The sequence below is a fragment of the Leptinotarsa decemlineata genome, unplaced genomic scaffold, assembly GCF_025532065.1.
Source record: "Leptinotarsa decemlineata unplaced genomic scaffold, Ldec_3_MD MMD2_tig00000157_RagTag_RagTag, whole genome shotgun sequence".
NCBI lineage: Eukaryota > Metazoa > Arthropoda > Insecta > Coleoptera > Chrysomelidae > Leptinotarsa > Leptinotarsa decemlineata.
In genome coordinates, this window is record NW_027412543.1 from 1,865,481 (window position 1) to 1,883,151 (window position 17,671).

At 38.8% G+C, this 17,671-nt stretch overlaps 1 protein-coding gene and 1 long non-coding RNA gene across 2 annotated transcripts; both read left to right on the top strand.

Moving 5' to 3' along the window:
- The first annotated feature begins 2,521 nt into the window (after positions 1–2,521).
- LOC141481324 (uncharacterized) lies at positions 2,522–6,943 on the top strand. The gene is made up of 3 exons (XM_074172722.1): positions 2,522–3,803; positions 3,892–3,994; positions 4,285–6,943. Exon 3 carries the CDS (start codon positions 5,594–5,596, stop codon positions 6,941–6,943), a length of 1,350 nt encoding a protein of 449 aa, XP_074028823.1. The 5' UTR covers positions 2,522–3,803; positions 3,892–3,994; positions 4,285–5,593.
- Positions 6,944–11,168: 4,225 nt separating this feature from the next.
- On the top strand, positions 11,169–13,130 carry LOC141481325 (uncharacterized). The gene is made up of 3 exons (XR_012464893.1): positions 11,169–11,475; positions 11,564–11,666; positions 11,957–13,130. It is a non-coding gene; the product is annotated as an uncharacterized lncRNA (long non-coding RNA).
- The last annotated feature ends 4,541 nt before the right edge of the window (positions 13,131–17,671 follow it).

Consider the following 17,671-nt stretch of genomic DNA (forward strand, 5'->3'; position numbering starts at 1 on the left):
CATCTTCGATTTCTCTTCGTCGTTGACTTCTGCATTTCTTATCCTTTCATTTCACGTGTTGTACGCGACGATCCGATAATTATTAGCGAATATACAACTTAGAGCCCTTCTGACAGTTGTGCTATTATTTCTTGTAATTACTCATTAATTTTCACGAATTATCACACACGCCATCACCTCCCACGGTGACTACGTCACTTTCGAAATTTTAATGTTTTATCACTATTATTATTATTATTCGATCCACATTCTCCAGTTCACTTTCATTTAGCACAATCAATCGAGCGATATTTGATTTCTCCAATCTGATTAGCTGGCCGACACTACTCTTTAACAGAAGTTAGGTTGAGTGTTCCACAAGGCTCCGTTCAAGAGTCTGAGAATTCGCAAAATGAATCTACATATGACAAAGCATGGACTTTAGTCATTTCCTGATGATGCTAACTTGGTTAGCGGAACGCAGTAAATGATAAATGACTGTCATATTGAAACACAAAGAACCGTTACGACAATAACGATGAAACGATAACGAATAAACGCACGGAAAACGGTCGAAAACGCACGAAAAACAATCGAAAACGATCAAAAACGCACGAAAAACGATCGAAAACGCACGTAAAACGGTCGCACGCAAAACAATAACTCCTCGACACCCTTGGTGTCATTTCCTCCTTCTCCTGATGATGCTAACTTGATTAACAAAGATACGAGACTTCCGACATGTTATAACGCTGGAATTCTGTTGAATCGACATGTTTTTTTCTTCAATGATGTATTTTGAAACGCCCTGTATACAGAATAATATCATATTTCAAATCGACATGGTTTTTCCTATATTTTGACGCACCCTGTACACTTCGACGTCATATTAGTTTTTCAATGATGTATTTTGAGATACCTTGTACATATTGAGGGATCGCACGTTGAAATTTACAGCCTCGTGGAATTGTTATGCTTTTTCTCAAATGATGTATTTTGACGCACCCTGTACACTTCGACGCCATGTTTGTTATAACATTGAGAGATCGCACATTGGAACGATACAGCCTCATCAATCTGTAATGTTTTTTCTCAAATCGGATTCATCATTACTAATATATAACTTTCACGTTTTCAATTTTCATCGAGTCATTCACGAATAATTTCAAAACCGGTAACGCTACATTGCCCCATAAACAACGATTTTTGTACAACCGGCGATGCCAAACCTGTCATGCTGACATGTATTGACATTTGACAGATGCAGTCTTATGAGTCCAGTGTTTACAGTGTCCTTCTTCAACCAATAGATAGTTCAGCTAGTGACTCATAGATGGCTATGTGTGTTCTATAACTTTTGAAGTATTCATATACTTTTGTATCGATGAATCGAGCGCTTATCTTTGTGTGGTTACTGATAACAGGACATGAAACAATTCTGTACGATAAATTATTCAAATGAATCTCTCAATATCCTATACGCAAAGCCACGTAAATTTTTGAATCGATTACGTCACACGCGTCTCTCTCTCCTACACACACATACAGATCTTAATATGAAATTTTAATTATTTCCCAAATCTAAGTATATTTTCCTATCTTCAATATGATAATGACGATTTCATTCTATAGGAATAAAAAAAAATGCTGTCAAGTATAATGAATGAGTCAATTTCGGTCCCGATAAAACTAACGCTATAAATACCCAACATTCGCAGTTAACTTCAATATCTTACGTTGGTGTAGAGGCTAAGGACAATGTTTACGGCACGGAGAATCCAGGTTCGAATCTCATAACAATAAACTTTTTTTAATTAAAATCACGTGACAAGGGGGCCTGAGCGCTGATGCGGAATCCCAAGGGGGCCGAGTACTAAGGGAGCTGATAGGTTTTTGGTGGAGTACCAAGGGGGCCGAGGTGCAGAGTTCCACGCTTGAATCGCTCGTTCCATCCTGCGTCGATGACGTCACACGTTTCCATCATTCCAGTTCGAACCAAAAGTTGCAATAAGTACAGCTCCATAAAAAAACATGGGATTTTGCGCTCGTTCCCGCCTTGTTCATCTACTCCTAGTTCAAGAGATGTTTAGTTTGATGGAAATAACACCTGCAAAATTGCAGACTGACGAAAAAAAAACAAGACAGGGAGCCTTTGGTTGAATATCTCAATAGCGATGTTACTCAATGGGTAGAAAATCAGTATCGTGTGACAATCACCAATCCACCTATTCCAAATGACTAGAGTTGCGATAAAGAAAACCAATCTAATTCTGACGCTATATATTATAATGACTCATTACTACATCCAACACTTCGGTTTCAAATTTCACAGAAAGCCATCATTAATCCTGTTAAAAATAACATGTCACCAGGGCCGTAGCGAAAAGAAATACCAGGAGGGAGGGAATACACATTTTCCCAACCTCATCAGCAAAATTTCCCAACTTTCGAAAAAATGAATGCCAAGGATTGAGTTACTACTATAATATAATAATTTTCTTACTTAGGTATCCAAAGATTGGCTGAATGCTTATGCATTGTAACGGTCTAAATTTACTTGTAAATATTGTAGATATTGTTCGTTTATTTACTATGGAATCGACAGAATTGTCATTTATTGATGACGAACTTTTCGTCACAGACTGCTCTTATGTGACCTTTCAAAAACACTACCTTACCTTTTAAGATCTTTATTCAGAGGATATTAACAATGTAATTCAGTTACAAGTTCATTTTATTCATTTAACATCATAGTAATGGGAATCTTCCGTTCCATAGAAAACCATACCTGAAATGTATAAGAATAAATGTATGCTCCCTGACTAACTGCTTGACCAGTACTTACGCATTCTCCTATTGCCAATCGACGTTGGAGATCCGAAATTCCTCGCTAGGTTGAAATAGTTGTTATTGTTTGTTTCTCAGTTTTCTTCACCTATCATTTTTTTCAGCCGTTGTCTGCCTTATTCCCTATACCTTTCCGAGAATATTTCTTGCATAGATTGTTATTCATCACTTCCAGAAGGTTAACTGACATATTAGAGCCATATCGCCTGAAAAACAATATTAGTTACCTCTGGGTTTCTGAATACTGTTTGATATTTTCGGTAAATAATCTGAATAATACGAATGCTCTAATATTTGTACTGAAAGGGAAGGATGTGGCGACTTACCTTGTATGTTTCTATTCCATCGCATGAATAAGGATTGGTAAATAGTTGAAAATAGGTTGGAACAATATATTTTGTAAATATTCGTAAACAAGGTTAAGAGACAGCTGTTGGTTGACATCTGCCGAACTTTCGTAGTGTCGTTCCGTCGACTTACACCGAACTAGTTCTACAGTTGTTCACGGGTGAGGGATTGATCAGTTACTCAAGTTGTCAAGGGTTGTTTTAGGGTTGCATTGCTTTGAGAAGGAGTTTTGATGGGTCATGGACTTGTTGATGATGTATCAAGTGGCTGTGGAGGAATTGTTAGATTTATGATGTTGTGCACAGCGCCCCCTTGGTGCTTGTAGTGTAGATTGGATGCACTGTGGCAACAACTGGTTAGCTGTCAGATGTGGCATTCTCTTAGTATTTGGAAGTTAGCCTTCGGTGAGCTTGGTTCGGAGTTCAAAGGGTATCATCAGACTGATTGTAGGATATATTTGGTTGTATTTGTGCCATCCTTCACGGGGATTATTTCTACAAGTCAGGATTGTATAGTGGAAGACTGATTGGTCATTTTGGTGTGGATATTTGCAGTCGGAAACTTAAGCTCTTTTGAGGATTTGTGGTGGATACCGAACTCGTGCCAGGTGGAAGGATTTCCGAAATTAGGTATGTCTGAATCACTGTCGCATCTCTCATGTGATCTTAGCTATGATATCACTTCTTCAATTCTACAACCTTCGTTTCTCGTCTCTAGATTCATAAGAAACAGAAGGCCCTCAGTCACTCATCAAGTCCCAGCAGGACTTCCGTGCAGAACACCGCACACGAAGAATCGTATAGAAAACCCCTTGGCCAGGGTAAGAATTTTACCATTAAATGTGTTTTAAATGATTTTAGTAATTTCTGGTTCCATCGTTATATCTCAACTGAATATTAGTATTGAAGAGAGGTTTCAACACTCATTCAATTTTCTTGATTTTTACGGATCATATGGTTATACAGGGCACCCAAAAATATACCCTTGTTATCTTGCTACTTTGCTTGATGAAAATATACCAGGGGTATTGATTAGTCAAATAGTCCTATTGAATGGGGGTTGAATCTCACCTTGTTTCATCTGATTCTGATTGAGAATTTTCTTCCGTAGGGTTTTTCTTCCTGTTTTTCTTCCTGCTTTTTCTTCCTGCTTTTTCTTCCTGCTTTTTCTTCCTGCTTTTTCTTCCTGCTTTTTCTTCCTGCTTTTTCTTCCTGCTTTTTCTTCCTGCTTTTTCTTCCTGCTTTTTTCTTCCTGCTTTTCTTCCTGTTTTTTTTTTGTCTTCGTCAAGGGTTCCTGTTTTCCTTTATTTTCTTTCTGGATCTTATTTGGTGATCCATTACTGGTCCAGCTTGTCGTGCCCTACAGGGTGATCTATCTTGGTGGTGCTACAGGGTGATCCATCTCCGCCGTACTACAGGGTGATCCACCGGTGCTACAGGGTGATCTATCTTGGTGGTGCTACAGGGTGATCCATCTCCGGTGCTACAGGGTGATCCATCTCCGCCATACTACAGGGTAGCCTAACACCATATACCGGGTGGCCCAAAAGGAGCACGCAAGTTATAATTGATTTAATTGAATATTTGTGATATACTGAGATATTTGAATAATTGTTGCCCTTATGTTTATTGATACCTGTTGATATAGTGTTTGTTTATCGTTTATTGATTAAGAGTTTGTTATTGATACCTGATTGACATAGATATTTGTGAAACGGAAATTGAGGTATATTCTTCCTTTCACGATTGCTGATTGACACCGATGCGCCTACGCCTGAGCTCACGCGACGCAAACGAGTTTGTCTTACCATCCGATACTAGTATTTACGATTTCACCTACTCAATTTTCGTGGTAGTTTTACTCGACGTATTGTAGTTTTTTTTTTTTGAGCGTCGTTACTACCGTAATTTATGGCTGATTGAATTCGTGGTTAGATACACCGCGCTCTTGTATGGACATTTGAACATCGCGTAGTAGTGTGAATATTGCATTGTTGTCTTAGAAGCGTTGTTGGTTAATCCATGTAAGTTAGGATTACTGAATAAATCATATTGGGGATTTTTATCTTTTATTTCCAATATTAATTGGTAAGTTATTGATATTGTGAGTTACTTAGGGTATCTGGAGGATTAAATTTACCTGGCGCCCATTAAGATCTATTTGAAATTTGCTAAGTTGTTTAACCCACTCCCGTCTCCACTGTTTAGCTTAGCCGCGGATACCCATCTGTCTTATTTGTTACCGACAGATGATTTAGTCCCCTCTTGTGGTTTGTGAGGTGACATTTTGGCGCCCAACGTGGGGCCCTTAAAAGAAGGTTTTTTTTTTTTGCGTTTTGGCTTTAGTAGGTGACTTTTGGAAACTTTGGAAAAATATAAATATTTTTTTTTAATTGATACCACTCTAGTAGAATAGCGTTATGGCAAGGAGACTGGTAATAAATCGTCTTGATAAAGACGAACTGACCTATGAATTAGCATATCGGGGCGTAGCAACTGGCACTTGTGAGGAAATGAGACATCGTTTGGTTCAAGTAATGCAGATGGAAAGGTACGGCGAGAGTCTTCGATATCCTTCATATCCATTCACTTTCGAGGAAGATGAGGCTGCAATCAGAGGGAAACTAGATGATATCAGAAGGCTGATTGATGACATAACCGATTCTGGAACGAGTAGCGGGGCAATGAAACTTCAGACCAAGCTAGCACATGTGTTGAATCGTATAGACAATATGGACCCAGATAAGGATAAGGACAAAGAAACCCGGAAATCCGAACTCCTGGGTTTGGCTCTGTCGTTGATGGACGAATTTTCACATAAAGTTGACAGCAGCAAGAGAAGTGATACGAAGCGTGTGCCGGTTGCACTAAATCAATTAGAAAGCAGATTGGGAGCGCAATCATTCCATGCTAACTTAGGAGCAGTTGCTCGATCGTCTCTGACGGAAGATCCAGTCTTTGACCCATACTCAACCAGTAAAATGATTCCGCCTTATAAATGGAATCTGAAGAAGTTTTCTGGAGATGATAAAGGAATGTCGGTGACAGCATTTTTCGAGGGAATAGAGGAGTTGAGACTGGCGCGACATGTCCCCAACGCTGTTTTGTTGGACTCAGGTGTGGACCTTTTTGCTGACAAGGCGTATCAATTTTATAAAGATTGTCGGAATCGAGTATCGACCTGGGAAGAACTAGTGGAAGAGTTTCGAGAAGAATATCTCTCTGCCAATCATTCTGACGCATTGTTCGAAGAATTGCAGAAAAGGACTCAACACCACTCAGAAACCATCGGAGTTTATCTTGCAGTGATGTCAAGCTACTTCAGCCGCCTAGGTTGCCCAATGACAGAGGAAGCTAAGCTGAACATAGTTATGAAGAATTTACATCCCTTTTACCAAGACAGATTACGTGAACCCTTACCCACAACCATTTCAGAACTTCGCTCGGTATGTCGAAGAATGGAAGCCAGAAGGGACATAATCAATAGCTACGTAGAACCATCAGCACGTCGTGGCAACGTGATAGAGAAGGATTTGGCTTTCGTAGAGGTCACCAAGGAATCGAATGCCTTAGAGATAGCAACGGCACGAATTCCGTCGAACAATCAGTCGAAGGAGATAGTATGTTTCCGATGCGATCAACCCGGACATCGTGCTATAGGATGTGCTCTACCGAAGCAACTGGAATGCTACAGATGTAAGAGAAAAGGGTATACCGTTCGTAATTGTCCAAACTGCTCCGTGTCGGGAAACGACAAGCGACGCCTTTGAATCGTCGAGGGGAAGGCGCTCGCGAATTGCACTCGGCGACTGCTATTCAACCAATCCTTGATTATATTCTGGATCACGCCGAAAACGATGAGAGACCCTACCTTAAAGTTGAAGTCTTGGGGCGTAGTTTACTGGGGTTATTAGACTCAGGTGCCTCAGCCACTATCTTGGGACACCCAGGTTGGCAAATCGTAAAAGATTTGGTACATTTGAATTCAGCAAAGAGAATTAGTTGCACTGTTGCCAATGGTCAAGTATGTGAAAGTATAGGAGAATGTGAAGTGCCATTTTGTTTAAGAGGCAAGCTGAAATTAATTCGAGTTTTAGTGGTTCCTGATGTCCCTCATCACTTAATTTTGGGAACGAATTTCTGGAGAGCAATGGGAGTGGTTCCGAATCTGAGGCACAACGAGTGGAAATTTTCTGAGGAAATTTGCTATCTGAACGCATTGGACCATCTTCGAGGACAAACAGTTTTATCACCATTGGAAGAGGCCCGGCTAAACGCTGTAGTAGAGAAGAACAAGGAGCTCATGGGGAATAATTTAGGCTGTACGAATCTAGCTGAACATGTCATCGTGACCAACTCACCACCCATCAAGCAGCGTTATTATCCAGTGTCGCCTATTATTCAACAACATATTGATCGAGAACTAACAGAGATGTTGAAGAACGATATTATCGAGAAGTCGAATAGTGGCTGGTCGTCACCGGTTCTTCTCGTTAAGAAGAAAGATGGGAGCTACCGCTTTTGCGTTGATTACAGAAAACTAAATTCGGTAACGGAACGAGACAGCTACCCTCTCCCATATGTTTCCCACACGCTCGATAAATTGAAAAATGCACATTATTTATCCTCTCTTGATATCAAGTCTGCGTATTGGCAAGTTCCTGTGGCGGAAAAGTCGAGACCGTATACAGCGTTTACCGTTCCTGGGCGTGGTTTGTTCCAATTTAAAAGGATGCCGTTCGGATTACATAATTCACCAGCAACGTGGCAGAGGTTGATCGATACCGTCCTAGGACCTGAACTAGAACCACACGTCTTCGTCTATTTGGATGATGTAGTGATCGTTACCCAAACTCTGGAGAAACATCTGACAATTCTTGATGAAGTTTTCCGCAGATTGAGAGAAGCAAATCTCACTGTTAGCTTCGAAAAGTGTCAATTTTGTAGGCCAGAAATGAAGTATTTGGGATACGTTGTAGATAGAAATGGATTGCATGTCGACCCCGATAAAGTCAAGGCTATGTTGCAGCTTCCTAGACCAGAATCGGTAAAAGATGTCAGGAGACTGGTGGGTACTTTTTCCTGGTACAGGAGATTCATACCTGAGTTTGCATCCATCGTTTCTCCACTCACATCGCTGCTGAAAAAGGGTAGAAAGTTTGATTGGACCGAAACTTGCGATATCGCTTTTCAGAAGATGAAGGAACGTCTTATATCAGCACCAGTCTTGAGCTGTCCGGATTATTCCCTCCCATTTGTTCTGCAAACAGACGCCTCGGCATTTGGAATTGGCGCTGTTCTCACTCAGACTCGCGAGGATGAGGACGTAGTAATTTGCTATTTGAGTAGATCATTGACGAAACAAGAGCGCAATTTTTCTACTACAGAAAGGGAATGCTTGGCCGTGCTGTGGGCGATTGAAAAACTGCGACCTTATTTAGAAGCTATTCCGTTCACCGTAATAACCGATCACTATTCCTTGGTCTGGTTACAGAATTTGAAAGATCCATCAGGACGACTGGCAAGATGGGCAGTCCGCATGCAGCAATATGACTTCAAAATTGTTCACAGGAAAGGGAAGGATCACATCGTTCCTGACACCCTTTCTCGATCGGTCCCAGTCATTGATGCCATCAACCAGCAGATGAAAGAAGAGATTTTGGACAAGTGGTACCTGCGCGTGAAAGATCGAGTGAGTTTACAACCCGAAAAATACCCCAATTGGAGATTCTCTCAGGGATCACTCTACAAGTACGTCAAACCGTGTTACGTGGAATTAGAAGACCAAACCGACGTTTGGAAGTTAGTTGTACCAAAAGCGGATCGGAAGAAAATTCTTATTGAAGCTCATGCAGACCCGACCTCAGGACATCAAGGAATATTCAAAACCTACCATCGTATCAGGGAAAGGCATTATTGGCCAAAGATGAAATCTGACGTGTCGAAGTTTGTTCGAAATTGTTCCACTTGTTCCGCCTATAAACCCGACCTCAGAGGACCAAATGGACTAATGACTCCACAACCGAAAGTGACCCGGCCATGGGAAATGATCGCCAGTGATATCATGGGACCCTTACCTAGATCTACAAAAGGCAATAAATTTATCTTAGTCGTAACAGATTACTTTAGCAAGTTTTCATTAGTCTTTCCGCTAAGATCGTCAACAGCAGAAATCATCGTAAGGAAGATCGAAGAGGAAGTTTTTCTGGTATATGGAGTTCCCCGAATTCTTTTGTGCGATAATGGGCCGCAATACCGATCTCGACAGATGAGAAAACTCGTGGAAGAATATAAGGTGAAAATTAGGTATAATGCCCATTATCATCCTCAGGCAAACCCGACTGAACGAGTGAACAGAACATTGAAGTCAATGTTGGCTATGTATGTGTCCGATAATCACAGGACCTGGGATTTCAACTTACCCAAGCTATCATGCGCCTTGAGAACGGCTCGACATGAGACGACTAACCACACTCCATATTTCGTGAATTTCGGCCGCTCAATGGTTTTGTGCGGAGAGGAGATCTCTCGGAGGAAAAATCTATTGGTTGATAGTGAACCTGCTGAAGATTCGAGGCCTGAAGGATTCAGAAAACTCTTTGAGGAGATAAGGAAAAGGTTAGATGTGGCTGCTCGAAAGAATGAAAAAACTTATAACCTTCGAAGAAGGAGTGAAGAATTTTGGCCAAATCAACCCGTTTGGAGGAAGAATTTTGTGGTATCAGAGGCGGACAAATATTTTAGTGCTAAGCTAGCGCCAAGATTTGTCGGGCCTTTTTATATTAAAAAAAGGGTATCCCCGTGGACATATGAATTAAGAGATGAAGACGGTAATTATAAGGGAATATGGAATGCGAAAGACCTAAAGTCAGCTAGCGCTGATGAAAATTTACGCTAGTAAATTTTCTTGAGGCAAGGGGGGAATTGTAACGGTCTAAATTTACTTGTAAATATTGTAGATATTGTTCGTTTATTTACTATGGAATCGACAGAATTGTCATTTATTGATGACGAACTTTTCGTCACAGACTGCTCTTATGTGACCTTTCAAAAACACTACCTTACCTTTTAAGATCTTTATTCAGAGGATATTAACAATGTAATTCAGTTACAAGTTCATTTTATTCATTTAACATCATAGTAATGGGAATCTTCCGTTCCATAGAAAACCATACCTGAAATGTATAAGAATAAATGTATGCTCCCTGACTAACTGCTTGACCAGTACTTACGCATTCTCCTATTGCCAATCGACGTTGGAGATCCGAAATTCCTCGCTAGGTTGAAATAGTTGTTATTGTTTGTTTCTCAGTTTTCTTCACCTATCATTTTTTTCAGCCGTTGTCTGCCTTATTCCCTATACCTTTCCGAGAATATTTCTTGCATAGATTGTTATTCATCACTTCCAGAAGGTTTACTGACATATTAGAGCCATATCGCCTGAAAAACAATATTAGTTACCTCTGGGTTTCTGAATACTGTTTGATATTTTCGGTAAATAATCTGAATAATACGAATGCTCTAATATTTGTACTGAAAGGGAAGGATGTGGCGACTTACCTTGTATGTTTCTATTCCATCGCATGAATAAGGATTGGTAAATAGTTGAAAATAGGTTGGAACAATATATTTTGTAAATATTCGTAAACAAGGTTAAGAGACAGCTGTTGGTTGACATCTGCCGAACTTTCGTAGTGTCGTTCCGTCGACTTACACCGAACTAGTTCTACAGTTGTTCACGGGTGAGGGATTGATCGGTTACTCAAGTTGTCAAGGGTTGTTTTAGGGTTGCATTGCTTTGAGAAGGAGTTTTGATGGGTCATGGACTTGTTGATGATGTATCAAGTGGCTGTGGAGGAATTGTTAGATTTATGATGTTGTGCACAGCGCCCCCTTGGTGCTTGTAGTGTAGATTGGATGCACTGTGGCAACAACTGGTTAGCTGTCAGATGTGGCATTCTCTTAGTATTTGGAAGTTAGCCTTCGGTGAGCTTGTAGTGTAGATTGGATGCACTGTGGCAACAACTGGTTAGCTGTCAGATGTGGCATTCTCTTAGTATTTGGAAGTTAGCCTTCGGTGAGCTTGGTTCGGAGTTCAAAGGGTATCATCAGACTGATTGTAGGATATATTTGGTTGTATTTGTGCCATCCTTCACGGGGATTATTTCTACAAGTCAGGATTGTATAGTGGAAGACTGATTGGTCATTTTGGTGTGGATATTTGCAGTCGGAAACTTAAGCTCTTTTGAGGATTTGTGGTGGATACCGAACTCGTGCCAGGTGGAAGGATTTCCGAAATTAGGTATGTCTGAATCACTGTCGCATCTCTCATGTGATCTTAGCTATGATATCACTTCTTCAATTCTACAACCTTCGTTTCTCGTCTCTAGATTCATAAGAAACAGAAGGCCCTCAGTCACTCATCAAGTCCCAGCAGGACTTCCGTGCAGAACACCGCACACGAAGAATCGTATAGAAAACCCCTTGGCCAGGGTAAGAATTTTACCATTAAATGTGTTTTAAATGATTTTAGTAATTTCTGGTTCCATCGTTATATCTCAACTGAATATTAGTATTGAAGAGAGGTTTCAACACTCATTCAATTTTCTTGATTTTTACGGATCATATGGTTATACAGGGCACCCAAAAATATACCCTTGTTATCTTGCTACTTTGCTTGATGAAAATATACCAGGGGTATTGATTAGTCAAATAGTCCTATTGAATGGGGGTTGAATCTCACCTTGTTTCATCTGATTCTGATTGAGAATTTTCTTCCGTAGGGTTTTTCTTCCTGTTTTTCTTCCTGCTTTTTCTTCCTGCTTTTTCTTCCTGCTTTTTCTTCCTGCTTTTTCTTCCTGCTTTTTCTTCCTGCTTTTTCTTCCTGCTTTTTCTTCCTGCTTTTTCTTCCTGCTTTTTTCTTCCTGCTTTTCTTCCTGTTTTTTTTTTGTCTTCGTCAAGGGTTCCTGTTTTCCTTTATTTTCTTTCTGGATCTTATTTGGTGATCCATTACTGGTCCAGCTTGTCGTGCCCTACAGGGTGATCTATCTTGGTGGTGCTACAGGGTGATCCATCTCCGCCGTACTACAGGGTGATCCACCGGTGCTACAGGGTGATCTATCTTGGTGGTGCTACAGGGTGATCCATCTCCGGTGCTACAGGGTGATCCATCTCCGCCATACTACAGGGTAGCCTAACACCATATACCGGGTGGCCCAAAAGGAGCACGCAAGTTATAATTGATTTAATTGAATATTTGTGATATACTGAGATATTTGAATAATTGTTGCCCTTATGTTTATTGATACCTGTTGATATAGTGTTTGTTTATCGTTTATTGATTAAGAGTTTGTTATTGATACCTGATTGACATAGATATTTGTGAAACGGAAATTGAGGTATATTCTTCCTTTCACGATTGCTGATTGACACCGATGCGCCTACGCCTGAGCTCACGCGACGCAAACGAGTTTGTCTCACCATCCGATACTAGTATTTACGATTTCACCTACTCAATTTTCGTGGTAGTTTTACTCGACGTATTGTAGTTTTTTTTTTTTGAGCGTCGTTACTACCGTAATTTATGGCTGATTGAATTCGTGGTTAGATACACCGCGCTCTTGTATGGACATTTGAACATCGCGTAGTAGTGTGAATATTGCATTGTTGTCTTAGAAGCGTTGTTGGTTAATCCATGTAAGTTAGGATTACTGAATAAATCATATTGGGGATTTTTATCTTTTATTTCCAATATTAATTGGTAAGTTATTGATATTGTGAGTTACTTAGGGTATCTGGAGGATTAAATTTACCTGGCGCCCATTAAGATCTATTTGAAATTTGCTAAGTTGTTTAACCCACTCCCGTCTCCACTGTTTAGCTTAGCCGCGGATACCCATCTGTCTTATTTGTTACCGACAGATGATTTAGTCCCCTCTTGTGGTTTGTGAGGTGACAGCATTATGCACAAACAAAAATAAATGTTGGTAAATATGAAAATAATAATGGGAATTATTCTATTTTGGACCAAGGTCGTTGGTATTCCACCATATCCACCATGTATAGGTATATTCAATACAAATGAAAGGAAACAACACCCAAATCATATTATGTTTATTGTTTTCTACTTTTCAAAGTCGAAAATATAGCGTAATATTGAGAATTTTGTAAAATGATCGAGGCCGGGAATAAGTTACTACTATAATAGTAAATAGGCTGCAGGATTTCTAAAAGTGTTCTTATGGAGATTAACATGGGAAAACGGCTAAGGTCCATTCTGGCGTTTTTGGTTCCTTTCAAGGTCACGCGTACGGCAGAGAATCGACCAGCGTTATCGCGATTTGGAAGATAACGATTCGAGTGCATTTGGAATGAGAACAAATACAAGGTATTGAAGAAAACAAAACATGGTTGCCAGCGTTAAAGAAAAAAACATGGCGGCAATGTAACGGGCGTTGAGTGGAGTATACAGGGGTGCGTGAATATATATAATTGAAGGAACATGACATTTTAACGGGAATGTTATACTTCAACGCGCGATCCCTTGATGTGTGTACAGGGTATCTCAAAATACATCATTTAACAAAAAAACATGGTAGCAGACATTGAGCGGAATATATATAGTTACTACTATAATATATTGATTTTTTTTTCTCAGATATCCAAAGATTGTTTGCTGAATTGAATAAACATCAGACTTTTCAGTTTGTAAGCGTAATGTGAATTACGGGTAACCTAAGACTACGTTTCTGAAATAATTTATTATTTGCTAGTCAAAAGTGGCAATTAGTTACTACAACCTCATTAATGATAACACTTAAATGAAACGTTATTGAGACTGTTGCGAAGACTCAATTTTTAAAACTTTGCATTTTAATTTACTACCTCGCATTCACAGAACTTCCAGTACAAAAATGACTTATTATTTATTATGTCAATAGAATGCTCTCCAATATGCGTCATGAATAGAATTATAATATAATTTTGCAATAGTGACTTAATTTGAAACTAGTATTGAGCGCTTTTTTGCTAGGAGAGGAAAGTCTCTTGAATTATTTTCTGACAACGGCACTAATTTTGTCGGCGCTGACTGTGAGCTGCAAACCTTATTCAATTCAGCTGTTACTTGGTCACAGTGTACTCAAAAGGCTAACCTATAAATCTGCTAAAATTCGATATAATGGTGTCGGAACACAGAAGAGTTATATTGAGATGTATTCAATACTATAATTTTTTGAAGACTTTCTTGCTCATTTACCACAAACTGTATTTTTTGAAATCAATCACTTCCATTCTTAGGGTGCGATTTCTTGAAATTATTTTCCATGCGTCAAAGTATGTCTTCTCACATGGTCCCTTCTGCTGTAACCTTTACCGCAAATGGGGCAATAGTGCGGTTTGGTATCTGTATGATGATACAAGTGCCCGGTGACATCGCATTTGTAATTAATCGTTTCATAACAATGCACACATTTGAAGGGTTTGTCTCCCCAGTGCCTTTCGAAATGTTTCTGCAAGACCTCCTCACTGCTGAATCTTTTGCGTCATAAACAGACGTAACTCATGAAACATTTAGAGAAGTTCAAAAATAATTTTGGCATAGTGACTTAATTTGAAACTACTTTACATTTAATATCAATATATATTGAAAATATTATAAATACAAAGTTACTTGGTCACTCAGAAGGCTAATCTATAAATCTGCTAAGAATTGATCTAATGCGTCAGAACACAGAAGAGTTATATTGAGATGTATTCAATACTACAATTTTTTGAAGACTTTCTTGCCCGGTTACTACAAATTGAATCTTTCGAAATCAATCACTTCCATTCTCAGGGTGCGATATCTTGAAATTATTTTCCATGCGTCAAAGTATGTCTTCTCATATGGTCCCCTCTACTGTAACCTTTACCGCAAATGGGGCAATAGTGCGGTTTGGTATCCGTATGATGATACATGTGCCGGGTGAGATCCCATTTGTAATTGAAAATTTTAAAACAATGCACACATTTGAAGGGTTTGTTTCTCCAATGCCTTTCGACATGTTTCTGCAAGACCTCCTCACTGCTGAATCTTTTGCCGCACTTAACACACCTGAAGGGTTTGACACCATCATGTATCGATTATCTATGCTGTCTGAGGTAACATTGCTAAGAGAAATACATGTTACATTGATCGCATTCATGTTTACACGTTCCAGAACCGCTGTCCCCTTCGAGTCTGTTTCCAGTTGTTTCAAGGCCGAAGCCTCGCTGGTGAGTCAGCTGCATATCCCTCTGCGATCCACCTGAATCTCCAATGGAAGATGACATTCCCCGCATATCTCCATTAAGATGTGAGTGCTTTGCTGCTCCGTTGCTATTTGTCGTCTGATGTGAGTTGGTACTATTCTTCAAAACCATATTTTTATGAATTGCAGAATTATAATGCCGTTTCAAAAAGCCTAGAGAGGCAAAATGTCTTTTACAATCAAGACAATTATAGGATATCTGTCCCTCCATAGTAATGGATATGTTGGTAAATTCTCGCAATGTCATAGGATATGAAGCATTGAAATCATTTGAAGGCTCCAGATGTAGCGATTGTGATGGTGTTTGGCTTATACGGAAATCGATCCCCGGTTGATGACTCCCTTGGGTTTTTTCAAACACAATCTCCGACGTTGACATCGCTTCATCAGTATATTTCGCTCCCTGTTCCACATACTGTTCTGGTTCCTTCGCCGAAATACCGTTTTCTACTGCTGCTGATTGCCTGTCTTGGTTTGACAGGTTCAAGTCTTCAGAAAGTAAAGAACCAGTAGAAGGATCACTGTTCAGAAATGCAACTGCATCCGAACTTGTTGCGAACCCATTCTCAAAGAAAACGTAATTTTCCAAATTATCTAGAATGTTTTCATTGTTATTCTCCATTGAAAGATTGTGCGATTTTCAGAATGAAAACTATATCAAATACTAGAAACTAGTCCACAAGCAGTTCAAAAATGAAAGGTGTTTCTCGTAGTCATTCGTTATTAGATATACTGAATAGAAACGTTTTTATGCTATTCAAAGCATAACTGTCGCTAAGCACCAACTATGTGATATGCTCAGATGGATATCATAGAATTTTAATACCCATTTTCTGAAATAGTCGTCCGTCCGCATATCGAATTCATTGTATGTCGTTAATAAGATAATGATAATGTAAATATAATGATAACTTGGTAATTCAGATCAGAAAGCAGGTACATGAAATTTAAAATTTACTTACAGAATGTAAAGATTTCTCATTTGGCCAGTTCTAGAAATGACAATGTTTATTTGATATTATCAGAATAATTATATAACTCATATACAATGACATTATATGTTTTATTTTATCTAGTTTTAATAGGTAAGTTATGTATCTATATGGCATATCGGATATAGGCTACAAATACGACGATATCTATACAATATAAATTATTTTGAGGTTGTCAAAAATACATTATTATCTTAAATATATCTGAAGTTATTTATATTTTCTTTTGTGATGGAAAGTTAAAAATAATTTTATAATTGAAAAGTCACCTATCGTTGAAAATGTCAAAGCTAATATTGGGGTTCTGGCTTCAATATTTCTAATTCTGAATGTGTCACAATAATATTTTATTGAGAGAGCTTTCTGCAATAGGTATTCAATTTCCTGAGACATACAGAGTGAAAATGTTCACATTGCTCAATATAATGGTGAACAAAGATAACTTTCATTTAGCTAATCCCTGAGAGAACTTTCAGATAATCCTTTTAATTTACTACCTCAGAGAGGTACTGAATTGTGTCATCGTTTCACACATGTAAATATCAATGATGGTTAGAATTCCGAGATGAAATGGAAATGAAAATTCATGAGAAAGCAACTGCCAGTAAATTAAACATTCAGAATTTGACTATTGCTAAAGCCATCTTTCTGTCGCAAAGTAATGTTGCCGAAAGGACATATAAGAAAGTAATAACATAATTGATTAGAATATCTATTGAATTGATATTGATGAAAAATTTCGTATATTTCTCTAATAATTGTTGAAATAGTTGAATGTCTATTTGCGAAAAGATTAAAATTTCGAAATTTGTTATGAAATCCGTTCGAATCGTCTTCAAATTCTCCACACGAAACATTTTTTTGAATTTTGGGATAGTCAACAAAAATTCTTTGATTGATTCAAATTTGTGAACCTATCTTTCATGTAATACAAAAATTATAATAGATTCAGTAGGAAGATAGGGACAATGCGTACGGCAGCTCTTCGTAGGTATGCACTATGGATTTCGTTCAAAAAAACCTTTTTTGTATTCTCAAATCTCAGCAAGTGAATATTTTGTTTTATAGATATCTAACTTGAGCGCCACACAGTCCATAAAATGAATGATCATTGATATGGTCGACTGTGAAACCAAATCTAATCAAATTCAGTTCTTTAAGCCACGGGAATGAAATGAAACTATAAAAAATCAGATATTCTGAAGCTACTTGACAT